General features: G+C 42.9%; 1 protein-coding gene across 1 annotated transcript in view; it reads left to right on the plus strand.

The window, feature by feature from the left end:
• The window catches only part of myo10l3 (myosin X, like 3), a 45887-nt gene that overhangs the window by 15382 nt on the left and 7361 nt on the right, over window positions 1–23144 (plus strand). The window contains exons 3-26 of the mRNA XM_068330230.1: window positions 4180–4338; window positions 5109–5296; window positions 5415–5549; window positions 5854–5978; window positions 6080–6093; window positions 6223–6307; window positions 6612–6718; window positions 7023–7152; window positions 7600–7718; window positions 9835–9981; window positions 10731–10831; window positions 11238–11304; window positions 11772–11864; window positions 12436–12504; window positions 13347–13429; window positions 13535–13643; window positions 14784–14864; window positions 16532–16656; window positions 16753–16867; window positions 19539–19645; window positions 20778–21164; window positions 21252–21282; window positions 21391–22218; window positions 22986–23109. Of these exons, the coding sequence (XP_068186331.1) occupies window positions 4180–4338; window positions 5109–5296; window positions 5415–5549; window positions 5854–5978; window positions 6080–6093; window positions 6223–6307; window positions 6612–6718; window positions 7023–7152; window positions 7600–7718; window positions 9835–9981; window positions 10731–10831; window positions 11238–11304; window positions 11772–11864; window positions 12436–12504; window positions 13347–13429; window positions 13535–13643; window positions 14784–14864; window positions 16532–16656; window positions 16753–16867; window positions 19539–19645; window positions 20778–21164; window positions 21252–21282; window positions 21391–22218; window positions 22986–23109 (3529 nt within the window). The remainder of the gene's footprint in view (window positions 1–4179; window positions 4339–5108; window positions 5297–5414; window positions 5550–5853; window positions 5979–6079; window positions 6094–6222; window positions 6308–6611; window positions 6719–7022; window positions 7153–7599; window positions 7719–9834; window positions 9982–10730; window positions 10832–11237; window positions 11305–11771; window positions 11865–12435; window positions 12505–13346; window positions 13430–13534; window positions 13644–14783; window positions 14865–16531; window positions 16657–16752; window positions 16868–19538; window positions 19646–20777; window positions 21165–21251; window positions 21283–21390; window positions 22219–22985; window positions 23110–23144) is intronic.

The following is a 23144-nucleotide window of genomic DNA, read 5'->3' on the forward strand; positions in this document are numbered from 1 at the left end:
GAAACGTTGCTGAGCTTCATCGTGAGGACAACCAGAATGTGAAATAAACTAGTTCTTGAATAACCTTCATGCTATTAATAAAACTAATGTGACTAAATTGTAGTTGTAGATTTTCAACAGTTCCAAACACAGCTAACACAAATTAAATAAAATACCAAATAGTTTTTGTTATAAGATAAGATAAGATAAGATAAGATAAGATAAGATAAGATATCCTAAACTGGGAAATTCACAACAATTATGTTTCTGTTCTGTTAACTGATTGATTAATTTCTTTTCAGACCTACTTTACGTAATTTTATTTTCTGGTTAATCCTTATTGAACAATGGCTTGTGTGGGTTTGATCAGCATCTATGCCTTTGGTCGTGTCATTAGTCTGCTTTGTGTTACGTCACATGTCCAGCACAGTTGTGTACTGGTGTCCACACCAGGCTCCATTTGAAGAGGATTGATTTGTACAATGAACATTTTCCCCAATCAATCACGAATCCCATGTTGTTTGAAGTGGCGTTGCAATATCTCCAGCCATCACTACACCTCTGAAGTCATGAACATTGATATTGCGTGTCTGTGTGAAACAGGCGTTAGAACAATTACCAGGTCTTGACTGACTGAAAAAAAGCAGGAATTATTGGAACACTTAGATTATAACCAAACTGCGCTTGCAGTTAATTACATTTGTGGCTTTGATTATAAATTCAGGGAAGATCCGAAGTGTGGTTTAATTTGTTGGTTGGAAGTTGAAATCAATAGCAGACACACACTCTGTTACATCACCGCTAGGTTCATCAGGGTTTGGCTCAGACGGCTGTAAATGATTGGTAGCATCGTCTGAGTCATGTGCTAAATCTCCTGTAGAAAAGATGATCCACTTTCACTCTTATAATGGATGCTGCAAGATCATTATTGAAGCTCCCAGACGCTGAAATGGAAAGAGTATTAGTCCGCATGTTGACCTGATCTTTAATATTCCATCTTCCTTTTAGCTGCGTCTACAAGATGTTGTTTAGTTGAAGGTTTTTTGGGAAGATGTTTATGAAGCTATGAATAAACAGTCACGTGGCGACAGATTGAAATACCCACACTAAAATAATCTATGAATTATAAAGCAATACAATACCATAAGACATTAAAACAGTCTAATGTGAGACATGTTTTGTTGTCGGACATTTGTGCTCAGTTAGTGTTTCAGGCATGAAAATCCCTTCAGGCTGTGTGAAATTTGATCATTGAATTATCCCAAGATCACAAAAGGTCACATCGCTGCACTCACATAGAGATATAAAGGGACGATTCTTCTGTCTCTTGTGGTGTGTATTTTTCTGAAGGAGTGGTGTGGGTGCTTTCCAAGCATGCATTTCATTGTGTTTATGGCTAAAGCAGACATATTTATGTTTCTTCCCTGAAACATGAGGTCCTTACTGAAACTGAGGCTGTAACTTGGACCAGTGGCGTCTCCAAGTTGGTAACCTTTGTGAAATAATGAGCCAAATGCTCCCATGGACTCTTTGTTTGACAAGGAATGACCATTTAAAGGCCAAAAGTTGTAACTCTGTGGTTTGTTTGACGGCGTTGAACAAACATGTGAATTTAGTGAAGCTAGGATGGTTATATTTAGCATTTACAGCTGACGGTTGATCAAATTGATGGATAAAGAGTGCGAAATTATTGGTATTAATAATGTTCTACTACCACTGCCTCTGGTGTTCTAGAATGATCACTAGCTAATGCCAATGTAAGATAATCATAGCAAGCCCATGATAAATATAGTTCTGTTCTGTATTTTCACTATTGATGGGATTAATAGTATTCTGTCATTATCAAACATTTATGTGAGTCAGATTTAAGATATACAGTAGATCTTTTCCCAATTGCAGTTGCCTTTCTGTCAATATCAGATAATCCCTGTGGTTTTGTATGATGTCATTTTAATCTGCCAGAGCCCAGGTGTCCATAGTGACATCACTCACAAGAAGGGAGTGATGTCATCAAGTGTAAAATGAGAATACTGATTAAGGATGTGAAAGAAGGGAGAGGTCTGTTTGGTTTATTTGTCAGCGTGGCCCTGTTGGGTGAATCTGGGCCAGTTTGCCAGAGGAGAGAGGGTGGGGTCACAAAATGAATGTTAAGGGGACATCTGGCTATAAATCTCAAGGCTTCTGCTTCATGGATTATTTCATTTTGTCTGCTGCTTTTCCGGAAAAGTGTTTGCCCCCCGCAAACACGTGAAGCAACCAGCGATGACGACATCGCCGTTGGGCCGACGCCCATCCGCTGAGGCCGTGCAGCTGAAATGGACATTGGTTTATCAGCTCACACACTTATGCGGCTTTTTCCACATTTTGTACAGATTCAATTTTGTTAATGTATTGCATAGAGATCAATGCAGTGATTTATAAACTGTCAGCGTTTCTAGAGCACAGTCTCCACTAATATGAAGAGTGAGTGTCAGACTGACATAAAGCATTCTGTCTGTAGAGCCATATCTTCTGCCAAACTATATCCTGTATTCTTACCACATTGTTATCTCCACCCTGAAGTGCTGGGGGGTGTATACTGTAGGAATGGCTTCTGTCCATCTATTCTCACATTTTGTATCAAGTACTGTTTATCTGTTTGTTCTATTTGCACAAAATATTTGCTCTGCACACAACAACTAAATATGGATTTTGGGACTTTTGCTTTGATTTGTTTTTATTTTTTGGAGGGTACAATCTGAATTCATGCTCATTGAGCCACGAGGTTTCTGAGGCTGTTTTTTTTTTTTAATTTCCATGAAGGGTTATGTCGACACCTCCCATGTGACAGAGAGGGGGGATGTGATAATGTGGAACTTTTAAGCAAAGACTAAAGACTAAGAATAATCACAATATTCCTAGCGATGTTAATGACATTAATTAAGTCTCAATAATTAATGTTTTTATTTTAATAGTTGGTCAGATGTGAGAACAGGAAATTATCACTACATTGTAGATGCTCTTCCATTAACAATATTTTTTAGCATATTTCATTTGTTTTAATTTAATAGTAGACCACAACTTAACTGTTATCTCAGATTTTCTGTCACCCTCTTTTACAGAGAGAAGGAAGTTCTTATAGCCTGTATGATCCTGGTTGGAGCATTTTGCAGCTAAACATTCAAAATGTTTGTCACTTGATCTTAAACATGAGTCTCAATGGATGAAAATGTTATTGTGGCAGGTGTAATATGTAAAAACAACTATTTTTACCATATTTACTATGTAATACTATGTATTTTCTTCTCATTCCACATCCTCAAAATATGGGTAGGTCATGTAGGTCAGTCAGCGGCTTCCTAGGAGCCCCTCTTTGCTGACTTTGCAGTTCTCCGTAAAATCAGCTGCTCCCAGCTGAGACACAATGAAGAATGACAAAAACATTGTCTGAACCGCTCTGTAACCGTACAACCCCTGACCCTTATCCATCAGTATTGATCCAAACTCAATCATTAACTGATCAACACAGTTTGAATTCTCTCATCTCCTCCATTAGCCTTAAAAGCCTGAAAGATTTTTATCCTGACTAGAGAAGGAGGAAAAGATGAAGAAGAAATGCACTTTATTGTTCCTCTTTGGGTTTACTATCTTCTCACTCTTACTTTATATTTTGAACTGATGACTTTGAGTCCCCAGTCCAACACTGAGTGGACTGAGCTACTGCCGCCTATGACTAACTTTCACAATACAAAACTCTAATCCAGTCATGGCATTTACACCACTGTTAATGATTGACTGGGTGGTTCTACCTGCTAGGCATATTGTTTTCTGGCACAGTCATTTCATCTTAAGTCATTCAGTCATCACTTAAATGTGATGACTGAATGAGCCAAGGTAGCAGAGAACCACTGATGTCATGCCAGCAGTTTGATTCACAGCTGTGTAAACTTCTTAACCTGCCCTCCTGCTTCCTTCATTTGAACCCCAAGGCTACGTTTCTATGCACAATAGGCCTTTGGCTTCTTGCAGCCATTTTCAAACTTTTAAAAAATATTTATCAAACTTAAATATCCAACATGCACTTCTTCAAATGTATTTACTGTTCCCTTCAGTCACCCAAAAATGAGTGTTGTTGGGATGATTTATCAAAATGACACTTGAAAATATACATACAGCTGACATACAGAATATTCAGTCTTGTATATATGTGTGTCGTTCCAGGTGATCTACCTCCAGAGGGCAGAGCTGAACAGAGAGATGGTGTACCTGATGCATGCCAGCAGCGTCCATGGAGTGGAGGACATGTCCACACTGGCAGAGCTTCATGAAGCGGCCATCATGCACAACCTGTTTCTGCGCTACCAGAAAGACAACATCTATGTGAGGCAACGTCTTCTCCTGTGTGCACGTTCACCATGTACCACCATGCATCCACTTTTGGTGCAAATCTATTTAGTGCTGATGAAAGGATGTGAAGCTTCAATCATATTTATTCTTACCGGTTCTCTAACTGAAAATAAGATTTTCATATGAAAAGGTAGTAAAGAACAACAACAGAAACATTACAGTAGCTTTGGAGTGCACTGACCTGACCTAAAAGGATTCCAGATGTTTTTGTTTGACTCTCTGCATCATTTTCTCTGTAGTGTTGAAACACAACATGAAAGAATCAATGTCCTGCAGACTATTTATTCATAGTCTTTGTTCCTAATCTTATTTTAGAGCTCAGTCGGACTGCATGCCATTGCAGAATAATGTAATTGTGAAATGATGACCCACAAACACATTTTTGTGAGGCGCTTTTCCCCAAAGCGCTTTTCCCCATTAACCTAAAGGAATCCTAAAATATTTCCAGCCTACGTGCAAACTTGGCCGTATGTAGTAGATTAAGAGTATCCCTGACTCCAGGAAATCAGAGAAAGAAGATAAGAACCTGAGTGCATCTGCTGATTGGATAGTTTGAAGTTATTATACTATTAATATACTATAATCTCACATTTAGAAGCTTAATATAATGAGAAAGATGTAAAAATAGTAAGTTTTTTCCCCCATCGTATGTGTTTTCTGTCGTATTTGACAGATAATATACACCTCCCTCTCTTTCTCCTAATCCTGCTTAATTTCTCTGTCTGCTTTGTAATTTCCTCCAGACCAACATTGGTTCTATCCTGGCAGCAGTGAACCCCTACAAGCAGATAGCGGGCCTCTATGACGGCACTGCAGTTGATCTGTACAGCAAACACCAGATGGGGGAGCTGCCTCCCCACATCTTTGCCGTGGCCAACGAGTGTTACCGCTGCTTGTGGAAGAGACATGACAGCCAGTGCATCCTCATCAGGTGAGGAGGAAATAACAGCCTCAGTTTGGATTGAATTCAGTCCACATCATTGAAAAAAGAAAGAGTGATCTTGCGGCGTACAGAAATGACAAGATGAGCAGGTCTGATGTGTCTGCAGTGGGGAGAGTGGTGCTGGGAAGACGGAGAGCACCAAGCTGCTGCTCAAGTTTCTCTCTGTGATGAGTCAGAACTCTGTGGGCGCTCCGCTGTCGGAGAAGACCACCAGGGTGGAGCAGGCCCTCATCCAGAGCAGGTACCATTTCCATCACCATGTCTGACCCCAAGTCTACCCAAAATCTTTATAAGTTCCAGATTGATGAGTTTTTAAAAAATAATTATTTGTGTATTTTGCATATGTCTAATGTTGAGGTCATTAGACTAATAAATCATGGCATCTGTTACATTTTTGTTGGCTCATCTTTTATGTTTATGGTATGTGGCTAACTTTGATATGCTTGGGCAGAAGGTCGTGCTGAATTTTATTTTATCTGTCCGTCATGAAAGTTTTTTGTCTTTCTTTTCTTTTTTATCAACGATTGCTTTCCCTCTATCTGCAGCCCCATCATGGAAGCCTTTGGAAATGCAAAGACTGTGTACAATAATAACTCGAGTCGCTTTGGAAAATTTATCCAGCTCCACTTTTCACAGAATGGAAACATCCAAGGAGGCTGTATCATTGACTGTATCCTTCATCAGTTTACTGAGATGCACTGTCGATAAATTACATGTATGTGGCACAGAGGACATATTCATTTATTGTTCTCCTTTACTGTGAGTCTTCAGATTTGCTGGAAAAGGTAAGTCTGTGCTGATCTCAGATCAGGGAGTCAATTATTTAATTCAACCAACATGTAAAGTGATAGACAGCAAAATCAAACCAATTGTGAAATACTTTTAATATTTGCTTCTGCTGATCTCTTTACAAGAACCGTGTGGTTCGACAGAATCCTGGGGAAAGAAACTACCACATCTTCTACGCTCTGCTATCAGGAGCAGATAAAGACCACAGCGGTTTGTTTCTATAGAGGACACACAGACACACACCCAAATCATTCATATCCAAATGTACAAATGTCCACTTTATTATAACTTTGCAGGATTTAGCAGCAGGCCGCAGATTGGAGGATTTTTTTAGATAAAAAAGTTACATAAAATATGATTTTACAAAATTTAACAGGAGCAAATTATAGTTGTTTAGCACTAACAGCATGAAAAGAAATATCTAGTGACAATAATAAATGATGGAGTTGGCTGTTTTTCCACATCGTGGGTTGCATTAAGTTTATTGCGTTTTGTCTTCTCACGTGTGTTGCAGACATGTACCTGCTGTCTGAGGGTCCGGAGTCTTTTCACTACCTGAGCCAGTCAGGATGTGTACAGGATACCAGTCTAGATGACAAGCAGCTCTTTGACAGTGTGATGGTAAGGAGACTCCACTTTTTCCAGTATGTGTGTTTAATCCCCAGAGGGAGCCATTGCCCTTTATGACAGGACAGGGATGTTCCACTAGTGTGTGGACAGAAGGGCTGTGAACTTGACTTGACTCTAGTTGAGAGATGGTTGAGTCACGTAGGCTGCAGAGTTACTTTTTCACCTCTGTTCACACGAGTGTTTATAGCCCCGATGAAAAGCCAAATTAGGTTTGATTGCTGTGTAGTCTGACTGGGCCGAGTTTGTTTCTTATGTCCGTGTTGTGACATGTCGCCTGTCTTTGTCTGTGTTGCAGGAGGCCCTAAAAGTTATGGAATTCACAGAAGAGGAAATCAGAGATGTTTTCAAGCTTCTGTCTGCCGTCGTTCAGATGGGCAACATTGAATTCATGACTGCTGGTGGAGCTCAGATCACCTCTAAAGCGGGTAGGAGAATGACTGGCAACCTTAGAAGCTGGACCAAATAGATTCAAGATTTTGGTGTGGGTGTCAAAGCCAGGCTGAGTCAAACTTATCTCTTATTTTTGTTGGAATTATTTGGAGAAGAAGATAATTTTTAAGGCTGAAAATGAACTTCCTGCTGATATTGGATTGCCGTGCAGTATTCTAAATGGATTTGATTGACACCGCATTTGCAGACACGGCAGTGAACAGGCTGTAACATGAGCTCAAGGCTCCTTTGTTTTCTGTGTCTGACCTCCTTTCCAAAGAACAAGTGAACTACGGTGTCTTACAGAATACTACAGCCCACCAGACAGGGTAGAGTTTCCTATGGACTCTATAGGACTACAGTCTACATAGTGAGAGTCACCTGAACTGTGTTCTGTTTCAGCAACACAATCACTGCAGCTAATACATCTGTGTTGGTTTCAGTGGTCAGTAATGTCAGCGAGCTGCTCGGCCTGGACTCCTTCCAGCTGTCGGAGGTATTGACCCAGCGCTCCATGATCCTCAGAGGAGAGGAGATCTGCTCGCCGCTCACTGTGGAGCAGGTACCAACACATCTGGCCCAACTTCCCCCTCCACTGCTCCAGCAAAGAATCAGAATGTTTCTATTGACTTAAAGACACTTAAAGACATATAGCTGATGTCTGTTTGTTGCCCCCTGTCCTCACTCCTCTCCCACCCTTGTCCCAGTGACACACACACACACAGCCTTTTGCCTCCTGTTCTCCCTCACATGCCTCTCCAGATCCCTTGCGTGACTCCCAGCCATTTCCTGCTTTTTGTCTGCCAGATTCCTGGCACAATGAAGCCATCATGATAGTGATCTGAGTCAAAAGCACAATAGAGCCAATGACTCGGGGTGAAGTGAGTCTTCTCCTCACCAAGACGTTGGTGCAATAGTTCACTCCAGACTCTCTCGGCTACAATTATACATGGTGTGGTCTGTAATTAATGTGAATATTTCACAAGTCTTTATGTGCATGTGTTATCCTTTTCACCATGTGCCACAAGCACATTGTGAAGCACGACACAATTCTTTCTGGCTGAGCTCAGGCCTTCAGCCCACTCATGAACATAAATATCAGCAAATATGCTGAATAGACCTTTGCTATTATCACAGGGACACGAAAGTCACAAGAAAGCTTTTCATCACGGGACAAAGAGCTTGTGCTGTCAGCCTGTTGCTGCTCGCTCTGCCTGGCCTTTGAAGCAGTTTGTCTCTTAATAGAGTTCATTATTCCAGCCCTGGAGTCAGTAAGAATGACTTCTTCTCACAGCGTCACAGGGGTCACCCACCCCACAACAGCCTGCGCTAGTCCTCCACCCCCCCACCCCATCCTGGACAAACAGCCATTCTTCTTACCCCTGTGACGGAGATCCTGGAGCCACCAGCGCTCCGTTCACATCAGCTAGAGAAGGTGACAGGGCATGATGGATTACTCATAAGTCCAGTGGCATTGTTGCCCCCAAATACAGTGCTCACTGCCACAGACCTGTTTTGTTTTCAAGTCAAGTACAATGCTGTAGAGGAAGTGTATAGCTGGCCAGTTCAACTTTTCATAGTCGTACACGGACACGATGTCTCACTGGAAGGCAGACTTTGCGGCAGTTGGAGAAAATTGGAGCTCATTCAGATGTCGATTAGGGATTCATTTAATTAGTTCTTGGACTTGAGAGGAACATTTAGTCACATGATTTGATCCTTGATGTATAGATCTATAGATTTCCACACTGTACGATGATGTTCTTAGTAGCTGTTTGTCCATGTGGTCTTCAAAACTGACCGTCACACAAAATCTTTATCTGTAGATTTTAATTCCACATAATATGTAATTGCAAATTTTATAAAAAACAAACACTAGTTTGACACAGATGCACTAATACAAGAGAGAGAGACACAGAGAGAGGTAGCTTAGTCCAGTGGTTCTCAAGCTGAGGGGGAAAACCCCCTCTAAGGGTCACTAGATAAAGTATTGGCAGTATATTGTAAATTTTTATGTGGAGTCTGATTTTGTACAGTGACTTGAACCTATAGCTACCGTATAGTTTACTGAAAAAGGTAAAAATAGCTAGAATAAGTGCTCATAACATGGAAATACTCAAACACTTCATTGTGTGTAGATACTTGCTGTACAGCTTCTGCTTTTTCGTCTCCCACTGAACGGTTTGACCTGTCTGCATTTATGAAAGCTTGGTTTTAACAATGTAGGTGCAGTTTCATTTGTTGAAAGACAATAAAACAAGAGACGATCATCTAAATGCACGTTTGTACAATATCCTAATTTGTCTGCCTGCAAGGTTTTGGATTTATGATCTGCCCTGCCTTCACTCCGAAGACACGCAGACGACAAATAACGGCGTCTGTTGTGACAACAGAGTTTGTTTTACTTGCTGCCTGCAGACAGACGCTGACATAACATACCTTTGTCTCTGAACCAGTATTTGTTTCATAGGCTCTCCACTGAGGCCTCTCACACATTTTCCAGCCACTCAAACATGACAGTGTTTTAGTAGAGGCACATAAATGTATGTCACTGTATACTCTATGTTCTTTTGAGCGTACAGTGTAATGCAGATGTTCCCCTCCCTTATCTCTTCACTGGTTTGGTATGTTGGATAACATCGACTCTTGGCATCCTGATTTTTTTTTTTTTTTTGCAGGCTGTGGATTCACGAGACTCCGTTGCAATGGCACTTTATTCTCAGTGTTTCTCCTGGATCATCATGAGGATCAACCAGAAGATAAAAGGAAAGGACAACTTCAAGTCCATCGGAATTCTTGACATCTTTGGCTTTGAGAACTTTGAGGTCAAGGCTCACTCATTCCATCTTAGGCTGCATGTAGCGTAAAAACAATGTGTTGTCCCGGTTTACAACCCTGTCAGGCCGATAATCTCATCAAAAGTGAAGCTGCACAGACATTCTTTAGTCATGCACCACCTTTTTCTACTTCAATAATAAGATGAGGGAATATGTGGTTTTTATCATTGTCACATAAGAATACACATGACACACGTGACATTGCGTTCAGTGGATTGTTGTGTTTTGTTAAAGGTAGATGTTCATGAGTTTCAACTTTTCACTTACAACTAATAATTGTTTAATTTAGTTCATAAACTTGTCATCACTTCAACTATTTCAAAACAATTCAAGTTTTGATATTTTAATAGAAAAGTTTGCCCATGAGTATCTTATATGTTATGAAGGCATACAATGATTTATTTGATTTATTTTTTAAATAACATTTTCTATATTGTTGCCACTTTTAGTTGTTTGATTCATGTGCAGATGGTTTCCTGTCCTTCCTGTAAGTCGAGTAGTTTTAACACATAGCTTTTGGATTGTGTGACATCAGAATCAGTTTCATGGAAGCAGGAGTAAAATCTGCTTGTTCATATATTCTGGATTATACATTCAATGAAAGGGAGTACTGTATTTTTAATCAGGAAGTTGAACTTTTTAGTAAGTAAAACCACTGTTTAGAAGTTGTGCATTTTAAGATGTTTGAGGAAAAGAAAAGTAAATTATGGTTTGTAAATGTATTCTTCGCCCTGCAGGTGAACAGGTTTGAACAGTTTAACATCAACTACGCCAACGAGAAACTCCAAGAGTATTTCAACAAGCACATCTTCTCACTGGAACAGCTGGAATACAACAGGTAAAACATGTTTACCCAAAAAACCTAGAGACACACATTGCTACAGATTGGGCTCCTATGCTGGTGGATGTATCGAAAATAAAACATTTAATTTGCTGGACACAGAGAGAGCTCAGGAAGGGAGTTTGGCCTCCTTATGGCAACAAAGGCAAGCTGCCAAAAGCTTGGAATCAGATCTGTTTCTCCTTTCAGACAGTTATTTTCTTGTATAAAGGGCCAGCAACTTGGGAATAGTTCATCACGTGTCAATTCAGTAAAATATGGTGTTTATATATGTTTTTGTGTGTGTGTGTGTGTGTGTGTGTGTGTGTGTGTGTGTGTGTGTGTGTGTGTGTGTGTGTGTGTGTGTGTGTGTGTGTGTGTGTGTGTGTGTGTGTGTGTGTGTGTGTGTGTTTTGTTCTTACAGGGAAGGGATCCAGTGGGAGGCCATAGACTGGATGGATAATGCAGAGTGTTTGGATCTCATAGAAAAGGTAACAGTCAGTCAGACCCTGAGAGAAGAACGCCACCACCTCCATCGACCGCTAACCGCTAGCCAGAGCCTGCCGACCCAGGCGCCACATCATGCTTACATAGACCTCCATCCAACACTCTATCATTATATCGTCTCATTTTGCATGTTGTGTGTGCAGCAATGTGCACCAACCCACAACTGGAAGTATGGATGAGGTGAACCATTAAGACTCTTGGGTGTTATTTTTACCATAGTTATAATGATGGTTACGCAGAGGAGGAAGAAAGTTTCTTGATTAACATCACAAACTTTGAAGGTTTTAGCCTCTGTGAGATACTTCTGGCTGTGTTAGTATCACTGTGCATGACAATAGAAGTTTCCCAGATGCAGAATTAAAGCGTTCAGATGTGTCCCAGTGGGGTTATAACCAGTTCCGTCATGAGTGCAGTGTGTTTCACCCTCTCCTCCTGTCTGTCTTCCCTGTAGAAACTGGGCATGTTGGCTCTTATCAATGAGGAAAGTCGCTTCCCCAAAGGCACAGACTACACCCTTCTGGAGAAACTGCACAGCCGACATGCAGTGAGTCCACATGAACACGCAAAACCATACATGTTTTATGCATGTAGCAATGCCTTCCTGCCCTATACATCTCCGACACTCACAGAGGTATAAACATTTCCGTATCTGTGCATCAAAGTACCATAACCCCAGCTGAAGAATGGCCATTACCACCCACCGTCTCAGACAGCCTCAAAGAGTTAAACATCTTTCTTGGCAGACGAATGGCGTGTCTGGTGCAGCATTGAACGCCTGCATGTTCGTCTCGTACACGCCCCTAAACTGCACTCTCGTGCAAATAAAACAATGCTGAAATGTGATCAGACATTCTCCTGGCCCGATCAGCTTTGTGCACAGGAGAAAAGACAGTCCTCGGAAAACCCAGAGGGGTTTTCTATGACTTACAGGATAAACAGCGGCCTTACGAAACTAAGATCAGTCCGACCTTTACCTGAGGTGTTGGGTTTAAAGGTGAAAGGGGTCAGACCAAAAGGAGCTGTCGTCACTTCATCTATGAGACTCATTCAGTGCTGACATCAGTACCAACTGAGTAGACATGACCAGCATTCAAATCAGTGTCCTCTCTCCTCAGACAAACCCGTACTATGTGAAGCCCAGAGTGAACGACCACCAGTTTGGCATCAAGCACTATGCCGGAGAGGTAATCAACTACACTTTAGCACTCATTCAGATACAAAACAAGACCAGATTCACTAAACATTTAAGTCGTAGCACCTCTGTGACTCAAAAATCAACTTTGCACTCAACTAAACTAAGTACTCACGTGTTAAGTTTTATTATTTAGGGGTATTTATTTCATTTACTGTAGTTTTAGTTCTGTGATTGCAAGTTGGATTTAGGTTCATTCTGTGGCTAGGATTCATCTCAGGGCCGCTGCTTAATAACTGTCTAATATTGTCTCATGAAAATGCATTGAATGCATGATAATTATACATTTTTATAAAACTGAACTTTTTCTCAGAAAAGCAGTTAGCAACATTTGAAATGCAACCCTAGATAAAGATTTCCTGCTTGTTAATGATATACTAAACTTCAATCCTGTCAGCCATTCACTTTTATTTACATGTGCTGTTGCTTATCAGAATATGTTATAAGCTTTGGTTGTCTCTGGACAATACTGTAAGTTACCAATTGACTGCCTCTGCTTATAATCTGTTTAATTATTTATTATCAACCTTATCATGTTGATAATTTCATTTTCTTGATGTATTTGTCATTTAACTCTAGCTGGAAGTCTATGTTTCCTTCCTTGCCCGGTTCTTACTTCCTCCTCAAGTCTTTATAGGGTACTCATTGAAATCCCCTGCAATTCAAAAACACACCTTTAGTGTGTTATTGGAAGACATAACAAAACTTCATTTATGTTGTAAAATTTCTTTCAAAAAATTTCAATGTCATGTAGAAAACCAAATTACTAAAAACACTCACCTGCCTGATAAAAGGTTAAATATAAACTTGCTTTTGTTTTCACATCTGACGTAGGTCCTTTATGACGTACGTGGGATCCTGGAGAAGAACAGAGACACCTTCAGGGATGACATCTTGTTCATTCTCAAAGACAGCAGGTAAACATATCACACTCTCAGTCCTCTGCGTGTTAAGAACACACCCATATGGTTCAGGTCATGTGTATAACATACAGCCACCTGTTCTGTTCCGTCTGCCTGCAGGCTTGACTTCATTTATGACCTGTTTGAGCGTGTTGGTAGCAGGAGTGGAGACGAGACCCTAAAGATGGGCACGGCCCGACGTAAGCCCACCGTCAGCTCTCAGTTCAGGGTGAGATTGAAACTACTATGATCCCCGATCCCAGTGTGGGACTAGTGTCACCAAAAAGTTTCTTTTTGATCACCCACATAACTCACAACACGTGGATGTTTCCCTGACAGTGAGGTTAGACAGGAAGAGAGAGGCAGAAAGCAGTCAGTGTATTTGATCTGCAGAGAATAATGGGTGATGGGATGTATGAAATATGTGGTTGTGGCAGTGGAGGGGGGGTGTAACGGAGTGCTTAGCTTAGTATGTCCTAACTCTAGCGTGGAGAGAAGGAGCAGGGGGAGGATTTGGCAGGCTGCCCCGGCCTACAGTTTTTTAAAGCCAGGGGATTAGGGTTGATGGCTGGGCAGAGAGGGGCCGACCAGGGGCCGATCATGCTCGGCTCTGCCAGGCAGGGCCTCGCTGGAGACAGGCTGTCTGAGGGAGCGAGGAGAGAGAGGCGGACAAAGACTGAGAGGTTCAAGGATCCTCTGGGTTTTTGTTTGTGCACGTGATTTTAGACTAACATGGTCGGAAGGGTAACCAACCAGAGACGATGCATTTTTTCAGTAGATCAATTCTAATATTGCACAGTGGAACATTTCCAATGCTCTAGTGATACTTTTTTTTAACACAATGGCCCTGTGGTGGAAACACAAAGAATACTCGTTTACGTTTTGAGGTATTCTTACTTCACTTGAGTACTTCTCACTTCTTCTGCTCCATTATTTTATTTGACAACATTTCTGAGAGAACTATTGTGTTTTTTACTCCTTTGACTTTATATAATCCAGTGACTACACTTTACCATTTTGCACAGGGCAAACACTGCAGAAATTTGTATTTTACAAAATGTGATTACATTTTTCTTGATGCTACTTCCTTTTAAGCTGCTCAAACCCATTTCAAAAAAGTTTTTAAAACACACTGATTGCTATCAGGAAAAAAAAAATCAACATACAATCTATGAAAAACACAAGAAGCCCTGAACAAATAATGTATGTCTTGTCTGGATTTCAACTTGGCTGCTGACTTGTATCTGATATTTCTGCCCACAAGATGATAAAGTAAATAACTCATTAGACATATAATCATATGTTTGACCTGAAGATCCAGTTTCTCTGCTGTGCTGACCTGCAGTTTCTTTTTCCTGACGTATTGTAGGATTCTCTTCACTCCCTGATGGCCACACTAAGTGCTTCCAACCCGTTTTTTGTCCGTTGCATCAAACCAAACATGGACAAGGTAGGTCATGTAAATTATATTGCACAAAAAAAGAAGTCAGAAACCCTGCCAGGTCCTGTCAAGGTCAGCGCCTGCGAAGTTAAACATCCTTGGAGCTATTCATAGCTCCCATGGTTGAGAGCTAATATTTAGTCTCATTACTGCAAAGTCATACAAATGTTCCACTTGAAGAGTAACGATTCTTTTTGTTTTTGCTGCTTATTATCATTACCAATAAACTGGGTTTGCTCCCCTGCATTGGTGCAAAGACTGTTGTTGTAATTCTGTAAATAAAAAGACTGTGTAAGAGCACATTCCTACCACTTCACCAGAGGTCAGGGGTCAGTGCTGGCCACTCCAGCTGCAGCGGCTTGGCTAATGCGCCGCTGATCTGGCTGCATCAGTGGAATGCCAAAGTAAGACCACAGTGCTGTGGCTGAGGTGCAGTCAGACGTTAATTTACCTCTTTTCTTCCATCATTCTTTACCACATAAATGCAAGTCCTTTCCAAAACCTGCACAGTTATCCCGCTGTTTTCATTGGATATTGCATCGTGAGATCACTGCTTATATTACTGTGATTATTCTCGGTGAGAGTCACTGAACTTCTCTGCAGTACTGTGATCGTCTCCCTGTTGCTGTTACTCATTAATGTTCACAGTGTGCTGATTGTCTGCGTATTCCAGCAAGTCCCCTCCCATTCCCTTTGCACCACTCCTTCTCTTTTACTTATGAGTGCAGAAACAGTATTGTCTTCTCACTCCTCTCACCCACTCTTCTCTACAGACCTACTTTTCTCCCTCCCACTTATTCTCTCACATTCATTCACCTGGCCCCCGGTAGGTCATGTGCACAAACTTCGGTCACAATTGCCGACTCACAAACACACACTTACACCATGTTTGCACCATCTCCATGAACACACTCACTGTGGGAAAGGTCGGCTAATTTTCATTCCAACAAAACAACATACTGTACAGTTCCTCCGTCAGCTGCCTAAATCCTCTGCTAAATAGAAGAGGTCAGGGCTCGTAGTCGTGGTGGTGCTGTTGGGACAGGGGTGGGGTGTGTGTGTACGTTTATGTGTTTGGTTACGATCGTTATCGTCATATATTGCTGTTCTTTTTTTTTTTTTAAGTGTGTCTTTCCATGCATAGTAGCATTAGCCTGTAATTAGGTTGACACATTCAGGGAATGTTGTGGTCTCACCAAGCACACTGTGTCCTCTGGGTGATGGTGGCCTTTGTGTGATCCCTCTGAGCAGGCAGCCAGTGTAGAGGTGTAAGACGGTACACATCAGTTTCTTCTTGATAAGCAGGGATTGAGGATCATCTGTAACAAAGATAGTTATCCCAGATCTGCACGGACGGTTTGGTGTCGCTCAACACCGTTCAGGTTTCTTCCTGATGGTGTGGATTTCTTCTGTGGTCATTTACTTTTCAGCTCACATTCTGCTTGACTCAGCAGTAAAAATGTTTTTAACTGGTGTGTGGGCTCCGGTGTGCAGCCACCCCATATCTCCCACTAAGAGATAATCACAGCATCGGTTGTTCTGAATAAAGCTTGTATGTGTGTCAACTTTCTATCTATAGCAGTTGCTGTAAAATTGCATAATCAAGTAAATATAGAGCTGTTTGTGTTACTGTTCTTTGAGAGGAATTAATGCTCTGATATTTTTTGTTTCTGCAGAGGCCAAACCAGTTTGATCCAGATGTGGTCCTGAACCAGCTCAGGTACTCTGGGATGTTGGAAACGGTGAAGATCCGCAAGGCTGGATTCCCTGTCCGCAGAACCTTTAAGGACTTCTATAGCAGGTCTGCAAGATGCCAGAAATTATTGTAAACTTCAACAGTACTTCGATAATGGTGGACAATGAATGAAATTTATTTGACTTGTCTGTGTTTCCACAGATACAAGATGATCCTGACGAACAAAGTCCACTCAGACGATGAGAGGCAGGGCTGCTCAGAGCTTCTCATAGTCCGTGACAAAGACAAGAAAGAATGGCAGCTGGGGAAGACAAAGGTGGAGCTCGTATTCGCACGCACACACACACACACACACACATACACGCACACACACACACACACACACACACACACACACACACACACACACACGCACACACACATACATGCCCCAACATGTTTTTGTCACTTAGGACTCACTTCAGCTTTACATGCATTCGTGCCCTTGAGTAACCACAACCACGACCCCAACTTAGCCCCAGCCTTTCGAAATTCAAATTACGGACAATGCTATAAAGATCTGCAGGAAGTCAGGACATATCGGTTCAGTGTCGTGTTCGCTGGGACTGATTGTTTCTTAAGAAGTCAAACTGCTGTTACTTCCAAGCTGTTAATCTGGGACAGCCCCACTTGTGACTCAGGTCCCAACCATTTTTCAGGCTGGTTGTGGTCAATCTACTGCACTCCTGTTGACAACCACATAGTCACATAGTTCTCCCGAAAACCCTGACATCAACAATTGTTACTGTAACTGCAGCCCAGTACGGGGATTTACAGTAATCCAGCCTTATTGTTGCTGGAACACTAAGTCTCACACTCAGTGATTCCAAAAGCGAAACTCCCAGTGAATGATTTGGAGCAGCCATGGAGCATTGCAAAGGCTACCCCAAACTCACTTCTCCTTCATTGGAGAACTTATTGCCGCACCATGAAGTCCAGCTCTTGATGCTTATCTCTGACTTATTCTATTCCTCTCTGATACCAAAGATTTCTTCTTCTCTGCCTCTACTTTTCAAACGGTCATGCACTCCCACTTTCAGAGCTCTGTGTTCTCTCTCATTGAATGATTAACATTTAATGACTTGTTTGATCTGAACAGAAGAACCTCCTTCCTTTTTGTTGAACGCGGCGCAGACACCCTGTACGCAGCAGAGAGGGATTATAAATAAAACCGTTTTATAAGCTTTCTCCAAATCAGCTAGATCCACATCGGTCCAGCATTACTTCCTGCTCTAGGATGTGGTTCCTCTGAGGCTCTTAGATCAATGAGACATTTCAAGTTTGTTGGTTCCCTATAGGACACTTTCCTTTTAATACCCCATTTGGCTGGCAGACTGTGAACGGTGTCATCTGCACACATGGCCTGTTGAAATATTTGCCAAATCCATTTCCAGTTTGATTAATAATGCCTGCTGGTTGTAAAAAATTCATCTGGGTGCATAGCCCCAAATGTGCATGTGTTCCTGTTTATTACAGTTCTCACATATGCATGCAGCATGCATTTCTACAAAGCTTTATTTTGTAGCCAGGGTCAACATTCTGGAACTTTGGCTGACTCTGTCTGCTCTGTAACGTATCTACACAGGAAGAAATAGGAGAAAAAAGGACCCCAAAAACATCCACAGAGCCGTTCTGAGTTTGTCAGTTCCTCAACATCACTGTGCTTTTGACGGTAGCGTAATATTTTTGGTCTCTGCGAGCTCAAGTGTGGGCTGTGGGAAGGGGGCTAAATTCCCTTTGAAGAAACAATCTGCGCATAATTATATATGTGCTGATTGTGTGCAGAGGAAGTGTGGGCCCAGGATTAGGGCCTAAGTGACGTGGTATGGATTTTGTATAGTGTGTGTGTGTGTGTGTGTGTGTGTGTGTGTGTGTGTGTGTGTGTGTGTGTGTGTGTGTGTGTGTGTGTGTGTGTGTGTGTGTGTGTGTGTGTGTGTGTGTGTGTGTGTGTGTGTGTGTGTGTTTACAAGCCATTTGTTTTAAGACAAGGGAAGGATGTCGACCAAGTGGAAGCTTCCTCCTCTCACAGACTTAACAGAGGCAGGCAGGGCTGCAGCTGTGCGATCATTTGATTAGTGGAACATCTGGGACACAAACACACACCCACACACACACACACACACTTAGTCATAGGAGAGATCTCCCCCACATGTAGAGGCCAGCGACAAATATGGCATTATCAAATAAACCCAGATACACATCTGGTTGTGTGACCCAGCCTGCTCCCAGACTCAAATGAATCAAATCTGCATGTTTTTTAGTTTCACTTCACATTATGAAGTTTTATGTTTGGAACTTCAGGCTGTTACATGTTCCAGAGAGTGTGGGTGTCAGCCTCCAAAAAAAGTCTCCAGGAGTGAGGGAAGAGTTAACCAAACTCTTTCTCCTTCCTTCTTAAGGGCGATGAGGGGTGTGTCTTTCTATCTGGACACCAGCCACCATCCCTCCCCCTCATCCCTCCATCACTCCCTACCTCTCCCCTCCCCTCTCTCTCTTTCTCTCTCTCTGTGCCTCTCTGCCTTTGCACGTCAGTCGAGTTACCAGCACAGCAGTAGCAGCAGCAGCAGTAGGGAAACGCTCAGGAAGGACGCCTTAACACAATGAGGCTCTGCAGCAGCAGCTTTAGCAGCAACACTGCAGAATCTGTGCCAGCTCTCCCCCCAGCTCTGCTCTGCAGTCAGGGAGGGTGGTTAGCCTGCTGAGCCTCAGCTGCACCGCAGCTTCCTCTGCAGTGGGCACTGGGCTCTGCCAGCAGACAACAGGGGACCTTCACATCCCCCCGCCAGCCTTCTTTTACAGCCTTACCAAGAAGAGGAACTAACCTATCCCTTCTCCTTCTACCCCCCACAACACCACCTTCCCCCTACTCCCCCCTGTCTGTATCTGTCTTCCTGCTGCTGCCTCTCCCCCCCCCCCCCGGGTCGGTTGTGGTGCTGCCCGTCCCGCAGGTGTTCTTGAAGGAGGCCGTGGAGCAAAGACTGGAGAAGGAGAGGGAAGAGGTGCGGCGCAGGGCTGGCATGGTGATCCGCGCTCACATCCTCAGCTATGTGGCAAGGTGAGTGGGGGGTGGTGGTGGGGGGGTGGAGGAGGGGTGAGTGGCAGCGACAGTTGTCAATGTTTGTTTTGTAATAGAGGTATACAGCCTGTGTGTTGGGGAACGGGGGGGAGGGGGATTATGTGCATTTGTGCATGCCTTTGCACACTTGTATAACGTGGTGTGTGTATTTGTGGGGGGGGTTAGATTTGGTATCTGTGCGTGTTACTTTATAGATCCTCTAAAATTCTTTAACACTTGCTGACTTGCCTTCTGAGAGCTCAACTTTTACAAAGATTGCAAACCTGTCAAACAGCCTAATACATTGTGCATCTCTTGTAATCCCTTTGTTGATGATGTTTAATTTCTCAGAACCCTATCATATTCAATTTTCACAAAATAAATTCTAATTTGGGGAGTCAGAGGAACAGAGTTCAAACTCCTTTGGAAAAATAAGACAACCAGCACATTTTCATGTGATAAAAATGTGATCCGTTAAACACACAAATGTTCAGAGTGTCAGACACCAGAGAATGAGATGATTTAACAACCTAGAATCTAGTATTTTTGTTAATAATGTGATGGTCACAACATCTCCAGCACTTGACAAGTAAATGTAAAATACAGTGAAGTCTGACATCTTTTCACGACTCTTTCACCAATCTGCCTGTCATTTAAAAAACAGACACCTCAAGGCACGTACTGTAATTTATCAATGCTCCTCCTGTGTGCTGAAATATGTACGGCTGCATACGGTTCTCCGAAAAGCTCTGTTGCGAGAGTATAATGGGGCTGATGACAGCATCCAGGGTACGAATTCCCTTCCTATCAGGCTGGTCCTGTTAAGGACAGGCTCAGGAAGTTCCCCAAAGACACAAGTCATGCCTTTGTATTATTATTTGTAACATTATCTCTGTTGTGAGACTAGTCAGAAGCCATGGAGTGATTATTCCAGAGGCCAGGCCAGGATGAGGGTCACAAAGTCAGAGTGGCGTGTGTGGTCCTTCTCTGGTCATGTGTATATGTGTGTTTATATGAGTGTGCATTGAATTCATTCACAGTGTGTAGGAGATTAGCAACAGGGCTAAACTCAGCCGTCCACGCGCCCACCATGGGATAGACTGTGAATGTGTGCGTTTGATTTTATCATCAGGAAACAATACAAGAGGGTTTTGTCCAGCGTCGTCACCATCCAGAAGAACTACCGGGCTCATTTTTGGAGACGTATGTTCCTGCGCCTGCGAGTGGCCGCCATCATCCTGCAGAAACACCACAGAGGTCGACTGGGCCGATCCTTCCATCGCCAACTCAAGGAGGAGAAGCAGAAGCGAGAGGAGGAGGAAAGGAGGAGGAGAGAAGAGGAGGAGAGGAGAATGGAGGAAGAGAGGAGGCAAAGGGAGGAGGAGGAGAGGCAGCGGCTGATTGATGAGGAGAAGAAGAGGAGAGAGGAGGAGGAGGAGTTGATGAGGAAGGAGGAGTTGAGGCTGATGAAGCTGCAAGAAGAGGAACGCAGGATGGTGGCAGGTGCAGACGAGAAAAGGTAATCCGCTGTTTCTGATCAGCTGTAAGCGATGTCAGACTTATCTGTCACTTATTGATCATCCGAAATATTTTGATTTGTTTGTAGGAGCTCACTGGTCAATGGTGTTTGTCACAAGGTAAATGGTTTCCAATTAGATACAACGTGAAAAATGTCACTTAACAATGACATTTTTAAGTGTGGAGGCGCTTTAATAAGTTTCCTTCTCTCCTTGTTGCTTCTGTAGAAGGAGTTGGCTCAAACTCTGTCTTACACCAACACCTCTGAGGAGGAGAGTCGTCAGATGGACGAGATCCTGCGTCTGGAGAAGGAAATCGAGCGTCTGCAGAAGCAGCAGGAAGACGGCGTGTCCCTTCTGTCGGACGTCTCCAAGGAGGAGCTGCGCCAGATGAGGGATGCCGAAATCTACAGGCTGGAGAAGGAGGCCTCTCGTGTGGCCACGGAGTTCTTGGAGCTCCTGGACTTTGGTGGTTTGGAGCCATCCCTCTCCAGTGAGGAGAACCTCCATGATCCGACCGAATCTACAGCCCCTCTCGCTGAGGAGGAAGTGGATGAGGGTTTCCACGCTGAGGACGAGTGCATTCCTTTACCTGACTTCCCTCCTCCAGCTACGGTTCCTCTGGACAAGGAAGTTTTCCAGAGTGTTCCCCCTCCTCCACCCGCCTTTGCAGAAAGAGTAGTGGACACAGTTTCCTCAGCTTCTTCTCCTGCACCTGCAAACATGTCCTCTCCCACCCCTAACAAACTGAGTCATGGCCCTCCTACAGCTAACTCTCCATCCTCTTGGACTCCTCCTCCTCCTGTAGTCACCAATGGAGATAGATGTTCATGCCAGATGGCCAGCAGGAGCTCAGACTTTGAGCCTGTGAGCGAGGAGCCGTCCCATTCCAATCTGGGAGACACGGAGTCAGACTATGACCAGGAGGAGTTTGAGGAGGCTCACGGTAGCTCGGGGGCCAGCACCAATGATGGCCACATCACAGATGAGGAGGTGTTACGAAAATCCTCCTGCACCCACAACAGCCTGGACTCCTTCAGAGTCAGTTCAGACTCGGTGAGAACTTATGTGGGAGGAATTATTGATCATCTCATTCAGATGAGTAAGGGAGCCAGCAGAAGTCGATTGAAAACAGTTATTCCTGTTCAAACTGGATGCTATGTTATAAAAATAAGACCTATTGCAGACAATTTATTTAAGTAATCCATCAGTTTGTAGTGAAAGTATTGCCTTTTCAGTTTCCGTGGTCCATCTACTGTAGCAGTTTTTTTTAATTTTATTTCTAGTTTTCTCGTGGTCTGATTCAACAGCTCAACTCCATACAGCAATCCACACACGTACATACTGTAGGTCTGACTCGTCTGTCAACATATCGAAAGGCTCCGATCGTGTTGGGATCAGAGTGAAGCACTGTTGTAACTATTTGTTTTGGCTCTGCTGAAGAGCACGTGAAACTATTCCCAGATACAGAGAGTCAGGCAGTGAAGGCAGGTCAGCGAAATGTCAGATGGAAGGGAGGGTTTTTGTGTGTGTGTGTGTGTCTGTGTGTGTGTGTGTGTGTGTGTGTGTGCGCGCGTGTGTGTGTGTGTGTGTGTGTGTGTGTGTGTGAGGAGGGTATATCTTAACAAGGATGATTGAAAAACCAGGAAGAAGAAGGTCATACAGACTTTGAATTTGAATTGACAGTTGCGCAATCTGCCGTCTTGAGTCTATCAGGAGGTTATTTTTGATACACCACTCAAAATGTGCAGCTATTTCATTTCTGTGTTGGTATTTCTGATTGTTATAGAATCATCAAAGTTGTTGGTGTTTGTTTGTTTCAGTTCATTGACAGCGATGAAGACAATGATGGCTATGTGGACACAGATGAGGAGGTTTCTAATGGCAGGGTGAATCTGCTGAACGGCAGCAGGCCTCTGTACTTCCATGGCTACCTGTACATGAAAAGTGAGTAGTTATAACAAATCACTGCCCAGCAGGCA

This window comes from Antennarius striatus, chromosome 12, assembly GCF_040054535.1.
Source record: "Antennarius striatus isolate MH-2024 chromosome 12, ASM4005453v1, whole genome shotgun sequence".
In the NCBI taxonomy this organism is placed as follows: domain Eukaryota; kingdom Metazoa; phylum Chordata; class Actinopteri; order Lophiiformes; family Antennariidae; genus Antennarius; species Antennarius striatus.